Genomic DNA, 10,943 nt, shown 5'->3' with positions numbered 1-10,943 from the left:
TGCATTGCGTCAAAGCCAGCTCCTGGATTTTCAAAGGTAAAACAAGCACTGCCAATAGGATCTCCACAAGCCTGTGAACATCTCAGCACACAAACACAGGCTTCCAGCCTTCCTCCAAACAGTTTACTTTAGCAGCAAGGCAGGACTGGGGTGACAAGCCAGGCTGGATGGCCACTGCAGCTTGTCACTCTCTGCAGTTCATTGCCATGGCTGTGACTCACACATTTCCTGCAGACTTGTGAATTCTCTCCTCTAGCTGCAATACATTAAAAATAACATAAGGAGTGGGGATCAGACTGAGATACACTGCAAGGAGAAATGTGGTTGCTGGGATCTCTCTCAGTGTGCTGGTTTGAGAGCATCCCTAGCAGCCTGCTTGCAATGCCTGGGAAAGCTGTAACTGCTTCCCAGAAGAGAAAGGAATACAAAGGACTGAATGAAGGAGCTTCTCTGAAAAAGGAAAAGAGACACGAAACAGGAAGCAGAATGAAGTACTGAAAAGTTAAAAGGAGCTGTTTGATGGGGAAAGGCAGGATGGGGCAGTGGTTTTAATATGTGCCAATCTATTTAACAGTGGGTTGGCTTTAATGGTCATAATGAGTTCTGAGCTGGTGCATTACACAGGTTTTTCTCCATAGGAGCAGAACCTCTCTCCTGACTGAAGTGCCATGCTGAGCATTTCCTGAGACAGCACTTGGGTGAGTTTCCAAGGGCCATCTCCAAGACTCAGTATTCTGCTGTTTGAATTAAGGGTATCACGTAGCAAAAAGGTCTCCTGCAATCACATTGATGGCATTTAAAAGCACTGAGCAGACAGTGTGGTTGAGTCTCTGACCCATCATACTGCAAGTACCCAACCCCCACCCCCCACCACTGCTCATCACTGCTTTCCTGGAGATAGAAAGTAAAATCTGCTTGGTCAGCATCAGTCTGCATAGAGACATGTAGAAAAATCCCCAGTGAAAGCAGAAGGGAAATGTGCAAGAGTTCAAAGAGATGTTGTTGAAGAAAGGGACAAATAGTTTACCTATCTTTTAGTTTACCATGGAAGGAAAGACTTAAGTGCTTACCCTCATCCCTTACCATCTTCTCTGTAACTCCTTGAACACTGAAAAGGGAGATGCTTTTAGAACACCCCTCAAAATTGGTATACAGACCCTTCTTAGGAGAAGCAATGCAAAGCAACTGATGTCATGAAGACAATGTACAAAATCAAGTTATCCTAAAACCCTGAGAAAAAAATCCACCAAGCTAAATGTGACTGTGAAAAGGTCTAGTGCAACTACATAATGCTTGTTTTAACATGTGCTTCTTGTATTTCAGATGCCTTCATGTGCAGCATTAGGCCAATACTTGCATAAAATTAAACCTTGTGCTAAGGGCATCAGCTTCAGCTAATTGAAAACAAATAGGCTCAGACCACAGGACCTTGGCATCACTTTCAGTATTGCCAGGCTTCAGTTTGAGCTGCTCCTATTTTCTGCCTGAGCACAGCTTAGACCTTTCTTCAGCTCACACTCCAAGCTTCAAAAGGCCCTGACAAATTCTCAGAAGAAAATGAACCTTGGGAGTCCACAGTGGATTGTCTCAAAATAGCAGCCTGCAAAAGCAACTCATTGAAGCATCTGAGAGAACTCTCCCCACACTGTCACTCTCTCAAACACCACACCACAGCTTTTTGTGATAGACATTGCTCCAAGTCTCAGCCACATCCACATTCCTCCACCCCCCACCCCCCGCCTTGACCAACCTCCTACCAATGTTTAAAAGCCACGTTTGCATTCTTTTCCCTGTTTCTGGTTTCTTACAACTTGTCCTTTCCTCCAAAGGCAGAAGGGAGTGTGTGCATACAGCAGCCCAGTGCAACCCACCAGCAAATTCTGACACCAGTGTCTTTCCACCACTCCAGGATTTCCATGTGACAGTTTACAGCCCCATCAAGAAATTCTGTCCCTAAGCATATCAGCTAGAGACAGAAACCAGTACCCCCTATCCTGGGTTACACAGGCTTGAAAAATGAGTGTGACACACCACTTCATCAACCTTTTAAGTGACACACAACACACACAAGGAACCTGTGTAAGCATTTCTGTAACTTTATTGACTAGCTTTATTGCACATACTCATTGAAGCCTCCTTTATTTTCCCCACCCAAGGTTTCCATATGTATTTTAAATGCAAGTTAAAGATAACTTTCATTCCCATGACTTTTTTTCCCCCCCCATTTTTAGTTTTGAAGGTTCTGAAACACCCAAGAAAGACACAAGCCCTGACTTCATACGAGTAGACCATGCGGCGTTCAGGGAGCAAGCCAGTGGGTGCTCTGCAAGCATACTGATACTCTGCACAGAGAGAAACATCATAGATCATTAACTTGAAACCTCAGTGGTCACTGAATTAAATAGGTGAGACTGCAATTTTAGCTCAGTCAATCATCTCTTATTCTGATGAGAAAGCTAGACTGCCTAAAAATCAAGCCTTCTTCTTCACTTCACTCTCTTCCTTCCCTGCTGCTTCTTTCTCTTCCTTCTCTTCCTCACCAGCTTCCTCAGCAGCTTCCTGAGACTCCTCCCCTTCTTCAGCTGCTGTTTCTTCCCCTTCTTCCTCTTCCTCACCTTCTTTGGCTTCTTCAGATTCTTCCTTGGCACCTTTCAAAGGTAAAAAGTAGTATTTCACATCCACATACCGTTCTTAACCCAAATTTAACTGGAGCCAGCACACCTGAACCCTTCAACCCCACACATTTGGATGGCAGCCAGCTGAACACCACAGGGCTGGCAAACGGATTTTGCCACTTATCTAGGGCTTGCAAGCTAGAACAACGGCATTACACAATTTCAGAGGGAGTGAAACGCTCTGTAGGTCTGTTCAAAATCATGATCTTGAATAATATTGGCTGGGGACTCACTGCTTTAAGCCTTATCTAAAGGCTTGAGTTCAAAAAGCAATCTTGCCATAGCTGAAGAGGCAGTCAGAGCAAGCATTTCATCATCAATATATTCACTAATAAACTCCAATAGTTCAGTGGTGCCCCCAATGCCCTTCAGATATGTTTAGGCCAAATCCTTCAGAGCTGTGCAACTGCAGTTGGGAAAAGTTGCTCCTGTGGATAACATTCCTCTTACATTTTCCTTAATGTGAGTTTGGTACATAAATTATGGGGCAGCAAGGAAGTGGTATATACTTTGGTTGAACAAGAAAACTACCTACAGCTCAGGCTATTTCTATCCACTGATGCCAACAGTTACATCCACAGACATCAGCTGACATCATCACAGGCTACTTTGGGAATTAATATTTAGCTCAAGATGTCCCTGTTCTTTCTTTTTGAGGATGTCTGTAATAGCCAAGTACCATTTGCTGCCATATCACATCACACACTGTTAATCATTCTTGGGTTTGGAGACTTGAATGGAAAACTACCCAGTGATTGTCAAGGAAGTATAAGCAGTCCTACAATCTGCCTGGTATTGGACATTTAACTCACCTTCCAGTTCATATTCAGGCTTTTCTGTTTAAATGCTGTGTGCTTAATACCCTGATCCTTTGCTCATGGGAGCAAACAATGAGAGATCTAAACTAATCATCAGGATTTCTGGTTTTACCCCAAATGAGCAGGGTGAAGCATGAAAGAGAAGGATTTGAAGTTAACTCTTAAGTACCTTCCTCCTCTTCTTCAGCCTCTTCACCTCCTGCTTCTTCCTCACCTTCCTCTTTCTCTTCCTCCTCACCTTCTTCTGCAGGGGCTGCTTTGGCTTCTGCCACTTTAGCAGCCTCAATTGTTTCCTCTATTTCAATCTGCTCTTCCTGGACATGACTGGAGTAGTACGTGGGGAAGGTTCGGGTTGTCATCAAGTAGGAGCTGGACTGGAGACCACTGTAGGCAGATCTGCCAAAAGTTGGGGCAGTCTGGGTATAGCCACTGGTGATGCTTCCAACACTGGTGAAACTGAGTCGGGTCTCTTCACCTTCCAGTAGTTTTCTAGCAGAGAAAAACCAAACACACACACACAAAAAAACCAAGCAGAAATGACTTAGTTATGCTGCAGCAGAATTCAGCAGGCTCAGCTATGGACATTAGGACACTTTGAGGAGCACAAGCCCTAAGAGGCTGCATGCTCAGGAGGGCAAAAACTAGCCCACAATGAGTAACTATGTGTCAATGCCCCCCCTCTTTCTTGGAACAATTAGAAAAGATCTGAGCTGTGCATTACTGATGATTTAATACTTTTCCCTGTTAATTAATAATGAGGAAAAGCCTCTATGATTAGGTTGCTATAGCAGATGAAGTGAGAGGTAGCCTGCAGGACTGCAGAGAACAATGCAGATGGAACAATTTGATGTTTAGCCATCAGACAGGGTTTGCAGCCACTTTCTCAACATTCCCCCTTGTGGCATGCACAGAAACTCCATTCTGGCATTTGCCATTTCTAACAATATCTGGGACAAAACATCCAACCAGCTCATTAGCAGGAATTCTTCTGTGAAATATTTGCTTTGCAGGAGACTGCTTCTGTGATTTAGGAACAAAGCCTGTTCTTAAAAGCATCTGAGGCACTTCCAGTGTGGAGCACAGATGAAGAAGTTCCTCTGATACAGAATAGGTATTTTTTACTTGTAAAGACAGAGAATTGAGATCACATATTGCTGAGCTAAGAGGTTTGTGTGCATACACAGAGTATTATAACCACTGAAGTTTGCTGCACTGAGGACTTTGCTTTAAGCAAGCATTTTGCCTCAGAAGCAAGTACTTTACCCTCTTGAACAGCAAAACAATGGAGGAGAGCTGATTGAACTGGGACATCTATGATAAAGTTTCTACTGCAGGAATGAGAAATGAAGTGAATTATCTTAAAGACAGAATGACAACCTGATCAGCTTCCTAAAATATTCCCTCCACCATACCTATATGCTGCAATTTCGATGTCCAGGGCCATTTTCACATTGAGCAGATCTTGATATTCCTTCAGGTACCGAGCCATCTCGCTCTTTGTGGTTCTCAGCTCATTCTCTAATTTGTTGATTGTATCCTGTTGGAAGTAACAATATTGACAGTGTAAAAGTCTTCACTCACCCATGTCAACCAATAACACCTTGCAAGGAATTTCTCTAATCCTCTTAACCTTGCTCTAGCTGGCCAAGAAAATGAACAGCTCCAACTCCACCTTCAGCTAGAAAGGCATTGAAATCCCACCTTCCCTGGAAGACTTCTCCCACCCCTGTATCATAGAATCATTTCGGCTGGGAAAGACCTTTAAAGATGAAATCTGCACCCTACCATTCCATTTAATGTCAAGAGCCTAATCTTCTGCTGTCCAAGGGCATTAAATTTGGGGTTTAGCATTTTGGCTTTAGCTTCTATATGCTTTTTCTCAGTTTACCTCAAGGAAATCTTTTTGCTGATGATGCAGTTAAGGCTTTGTTGGTACACAGATAAATGATGCACCATGCACTGTCCCTCTAGGGCTTTATGATTTTGTGATTCCTTGCAATTTAGGTACATAGCACAGATGCAGAATTTACACATGAGCTGGAAGCAATGCTCCTCTTTCCCAGGCTGCACCCAACAATCCCCCTCTAGAGCCCCTGATCCCCCCCTCACCTGCAGAGCAGAGATGTCGGCGCTCTGCTTCTCTTCCAGCTCCTGCAGCTGCTTCTCCAGCGCCTCGTTCATGCCGCGGGTGGCTTCGATCTCCAGCGTCTTGGCTTTGAGCAGGCGGCGGCTTTCGGAGACCTCGTCCTTGGCGGCGCGGACGGCGTCGGTGTTCTTGGCTGCGCTCTCGCTGAGGACGGTGAAGCGGCTGCGGAACCACTCCTCGGCGTTCTGCATGTTGCGAGCCGCCAGCTTCTCGTACTGGGCGCGGATGTCGCGCAGGGCGGCGGAGAGGTCGGGTTTCGCCGACACGTCCATCTCCACGGAGAGATGCGCGTACTGGATCTGCGCCTGCAGCTCCGCCAGCTCCTCCTCATGCACCTTCTTGAGGAAGGCCAGCTCGTCCAGCAGACTGTCCACCCGCTTCTCCAGCTCCGCCCGCGCCAGCGCCGCCTCGTCCGCTCCCTTCCGCACCTCGAGCAGCCTCGCCTCCGCGTCCTCCCGGCTCAGCACCTCCTCCTCGTAGCGGGCCTGCAGCCCCCGCAGCGTCTCCTCCAGGCTCTCCCGCTCGCCCTGCAGAGCCTGCTTCTCGCTCGTCGCCTCCTCGGCGGCCAGGCGCAGCTCGCGGATCTCCTGCTCGTAGAGGGCGCGGAAGCGGGAGGGCTCGGCGTGCTTCTGCCGCAGCACCAGCAGCTCGGCCTCCAGCACCTTGTTCTGCTGCTCCAGCTCGTGTACCCGCTCGATGAAGCAGGCGAAGCGGTCGTTGAGGTCTTGCAGCTGCGCTCGCTCCTGGCTGCGGATGGACTTGAGGTCGTTGCTGATGGCAGCGACCTGGCTCAGGTCGAGGCTGTCCACCGAGTGCAGGAGGGAACCCGAGGCGCTGGACGTGGCGTAACTGCGCCGCACCGACACCGAGGACACGGGCGCGGACAGGCTGGAGTACGCGGAGCGCGCCGAGCTGTACCCGCCGCTGCTGCGCATCGCCGAGACGTGCAGCCGCGGGCTCTCGGCGTACCGCCGCTTGTAGGAGGGGAAGAACGGATCGTACCCGTACGAGCTCATGACTGCAACGAGAAGGAGACCAGCCCGGCTGCTCTGCGGATCGGCGCTGCCGGACAGCCGCTATTTATGGACGGGGAGGGCGGGCGGGCGGGCGCACGGTGGCGTGGGGCGGGATGGGGCGGGATGGGATGGGATGGGCTGGGACGGGCTGGGATGGGGAGGAGCGTGCGGCAGGGACCCCGAGCTGGTGGTTACCGGCGCTCCCTGCGCTGAGGGGACGACGACGACGACGACAAGGCTCAGCCCTTCGACTAGTTCGTGATCCCCGTTAAGTTCCGCCCCACCTCGGTTTTCCCTTCATTTCGCATTTTTCACGAGATACGTGTGTGCTCTTCAAGCTCGTCAGTGGTTCCTGATAACCAGGGAATTACGTGAATGGAGGAACCAAGGTGGGGTGTGGTTATCAGCCTTGGCAGAATACGTTAATACCTGATGATCTAGCTTTGCTTCCTCTGCACCCTGGGGTTCTCTAGAGGCAAATCTGTCACATTTGGACCATGGGGACTGAATATTCATCCTTGCCTGATGTGGCTAAGACAGAGACTAAAACTGCACAGCTGCATTGCAGCTAGCTCTGACCCAGGTTATTAGCCACTGGTTGATTAAAACAAAGGAGTATTTATGTGGTAGAGAATTACTAGAAGCAAGCTAGGAATATATCAAGCCCAGACTTCCTTGGGTGCTCAAAAAGGCAATGCTACTTTGTCTCTCTTGAGTCACAATCACAGCATCTTAAGGGTTAGAAGTGACCTCAAAAGCTCATCTAGTCCAACACCCCTGCCAGAGCAGGACCACCTAGAGCAGGTCACAGGAACTCATCCAGGTGGGTTATGAATTACAAAACACACTCTTCAAAGTGTTTTTGAGGAAGGAATAAATGTAGGTGCAGGCTGAGGGACATTCATGAAGAGAGAGATGCAACAAAAATGCTTAGTTGCTTCCTAAAAAAGGGGGAGGACTTAGTAGTATACATAAATCATTCTGTATGCCTGTCACTAATTGCTATAGTTCTTCAGTATATGTTTTCTTAATGGTAGTCATCTAGTAAGGTTGATTTAATCCTGTGTCCTATATTCTAGAGGTCTCAAACTTTATCTGTTCATAGATTTCAGGGTGCTGGAACACTGAGGCATATGAAGCTGAGAAGGGCAAAGGCCCATCAGAGGCACAAAGCTGCAGCATGTTTTCATCTGAGCTCATACTAGATGGAATGAACTGTACTAAGAGCTAGTAAAGGCAATGACAAGTTATCCTGTCACTATGTCACAGTGCAGCTGATGAGAGATTTTGTTTTGCAAATCCAAGGAGTCCCCATGAAGATCAATGGAACTGCTCTTGATTGACAGGTGCTGCGAGTGGGGCTTTTACTCCCAGTTTCATTCCCAATTTGGGATTTAGGTCTCACTAGCAGTTGCAGCCATGCATGTCAGAACACCTATCTGTTATTCAGAGGCAGCTTGTGTAGCTTGCAGAGCTCTCTGTAAAGGAATCAGCAATACACACATTAGAGGAGATGGAAAGACTCAAGGTGGGCTTGGTCAGAGATTCAGTGAGCTTCTAAACACAAGAGTTTCTGGGGCCAATTCTTGCCAATGGATTTATGCTTTATCTCCCCTACATTTCAACCTGAGCAGAAGATTTAATTATTAATGGCTTCATTTATTATGCCATGTATTAATAAATGAATATCCCTCAGCTGCTAAAAATAACTGCACTTCATATCCCAGGAAAACAAGCTTTGTGATTGTAGGCTGTTAATACTCTTGCTCATATTTTAGACAGGGAAAGTGAGTGGAAAACCCCTTCCTCTCTGCCAGCTGTGTGTGCCAGGAAGATGGGAAAGTGTGTCTGCAGACAGCCCTGCAGTGTTGGATTTCAGGGTGACTCAGAGGTAAGGATGAAGGGTTTTTTTACTGTAAGGAAAATAAAGCTTTTACTGAAGGCACCCAATTTGGAAACTTGTGTTTCCTGGTGTAGGGTAATGCCAATTCTGATTCCCCCATTGCCTTTGTCTCTCTTTTGTTGCTTTTTGCCATCATGCAGACTATAATCCATCCCTTTGATATCATTGTAGTAGTAGTACACAGAGGAACAGGATAAAGACTGGCTTCCAGCTAGACTGAAATGGTGTGTGCCACTTGCCTCACCTTTAAGACCACGTTGAAGGAAGCAGACAGGCAGTCATTAGAGATGAGCTGAGTCACCCAGCAGCATTATATCCCTTTCCATCTGCTGAAGCTAAAGCTGCTGTCTTGCTGTTTTACTTAGCTGTGAGTAGCATCATTTTATCTAACACAGACTTTAGGTAGAAGATTCTAAAGTCGAGGTTCACCCCTTGAAAACCTCCCCTAGGCTGTCTGACCTAAATAATACACATTATCATGATGAGTGATACAGAAACAACAGGAATAACATGATGCAATGGCAGCTAGGTGGTCACATACTACTGCTGCATAAGCAAAAGCAAGCAACTCCATGACAATATCTTCTCTTTGATACATTTTCTTTTGCTGCACAGTATGTAATTAACAGGCATTTAGTCTAGAAATGGCATTTCCTTACAGAAGAGTTTAAATCTAGGCCCTGTATTAGGGCCTCATTGAACACCAACAGGTTACTTGCCCTACTCTATCAAGTACAAGTTCTACTCCATAAACCACAGCTTTGAGAGAGTGGGGAGTCAGGACCCTCCTGCTGTTGCAAATGTTACATAGCTCTGATGTGTTGAGCAATGCCATCACTTTATGCAGTATATAAAATGAGATCTCAAGAGCTGATCCATGAGTGGTACCTTTGCTCAAAACCAGACACATGATAGTACACACAGTGAGGTATGATTAAGCAGTTTCCCAGTGTTCTGTAACACACTGGCATTCAGTGGCATCATGTTTGATGAGTTGGTTGATTTTTATTGATAAGATTGATCAGAGAAGTTCTGAGGGAGAAAAGGAAGAGCTGGAACAGGTCCATTGTAGCAGTCAATGCTTTGTGCCAGGATTTAGCAGTGTGGGAATGCAGCAGAGCTCTCCCTATAGCTCCTCTTATTGATCTTCCCACAGAGATGTGTTGCAAAAACTGGGAAGGAGAATTTTCATGGAAGCCCCTGGGAACTACATCCAAGTAAAATCCTAGTCAAGGATTTTGGAGTTGCCTTACAATGCTTTCTGTGTTTCTAGCTCCCTCTTTAAAACTTCTAGGAAAGGTGGAAAGCCTGAAGACACTGCTTTGGTGTTTATTCTCATCTCTGCTAGAATTTCTATGTCTGGTTTTAAGCTTTGACTCTATTGCTGAACACACATGAAAATTGCTGGGACATGTCTCATACTCTGTGTTTCTGGGGAATATTTTGAAGGTCACAAGCAGGAGGAATGGGTCCTGGAGTTAATAACCCAGATCTGGTGTAACTGTCTAAAATCATACCAAAATCTCAGAATGAGTCCAATTCAAATGTGCAAATGCAAATGTTCTGTTCTACCTTGATTCTCTCCATGCTGCTGCATTTTTCCTTTATGAATTGGAATCAGTTACATTTTAAGAAGTCTGCTTGCATATATTCCCAACAGCCCTTTGAATATAACACTGACATGAATTTTCAAAGCCTATGCAGGTTTTTGTCTGCAAAACCTTAAATACAGTATCTGGAAGACACAGAAGAAATGCTGCTATTTCAGTTAAGTCTTTTGAACAGCTCTTTGCTTTGTTGGTGCCATATATAGTAAGGGCCTGAGCAGCTTTCATGGTGTTATTCCTTACACCAGTTCTGTTTTGCCATGCACAGGAACATTAATTTGCTCACTTTGAGTTTGTTCTGTCTCTTGATCACAAGAGCTAGAGGAAGCAGCCAGCCACTCCTTTCATCTGAGCTCTCTCATTGAATGCTTAATTAGAAGATTCATTAGCTTTGTTTACTCTTTGGATCTTTGGTCACAGAATCTGATGGCAGGTTCCTCCTTGCAGTTTCAAGGGATAGCTCTTAACTCCCAGAATCAATTAAACAGGTGTTCTGATTTTGTTTGATTCCAGCAATTAAACACAAACAACAAGGTTCTTGGACAAATGAAACTCTCCTGCCTTGCCAGATGCAATGTAATGTGATTTGCAAAAGCCTGCTCAGCCCATTTCAAAAGAGATCATTTACTCATTTGCAGAGGCTCCTTGCTTTGGATGGGGCTTCTGCCAACGTGAGAAGTAAAGGGTTAGAGTCAGGAGAGCGAGGGCCCCATCAGAAGCCCCTTGTGAATTGGCACAGGGCTGTGGGCTTCACTGAACTCCTGCTGCTTAAGGCTCC

The 10,943-nt window shown here is 46.2% G+C and overlaps 1 protein-coding gene across 1 annotated transcript; it reads right to left on the bottom strand.

Moving 5' to 3' along the window:
* Window positions 1-2,113: 2,113 nt before the first annotated feature.
* Window positions 2,114-6,674, bottom strand: NEFL (neurofilament light chain). Its single transcript, XM_010208624.2, has 4 exons — window positions 5,603-6,674; window positions 4,906-5,030; window positions 3,663-3,982; window positions 2,114-2,648 (listed from the first exon to the last, which is right to left on the bottom strand). The coding sequence occupies exons 1-4, from the start codon at window positions 6,653-6,655 to the stop codon at window positions 2,473-2,475; spliced, it is 1,674 nt and encodes a 557-aa protein (XP_010206926.2). The 5' UTR covers window positions 6,656-6,674; the 3' UTR covers window positions 2,114-2,472.
* Window positions 6,675-10,943: the final 4,269 nt, after the last annotated feature.

Source organism: Colius striatus, chromosome 27 (genome assembly GCF_028858725.1).
Source record: "Colius striatus isolate bColStr4 chromosome 27, bColStr4.1.hap1, whole genome shotgun sequence".
Taxonomy (NCBI): domain Eukaryota; kingdom Metazoa; phylum Chordata; class Aves; order Coliiformes; family Coliidae; genus Colius; species Colius striatus.
Note: the sequence above shows the minus strand (reverse complement) of the source record. Positions and strands in the feature narration are given on the sequence as shown.

Coding starts and splice junctions, on each gene's coding strand:
- NEFL (XM_010208624.2), bottom strand. CDS start 6,655: ATGAGCTCGTACGGGTACGATCCGTTCTTCCCCTCCTACAAGCGGCGG. Junction 5,031..5,602: donor CCGACATCTCTGCTCTGCAG/GTGAGGGGGGGA, acceptor TACTTCCAACAG/GATACAATCAACAAATTAGA. Junction 2,649..3,662: donor GGCTGAAGAAGAGGAGGAAG/GTACTTAAGAGT, acceptor TACCTTTGAAAG/GTGCCAAGGAAGAATCTGAA.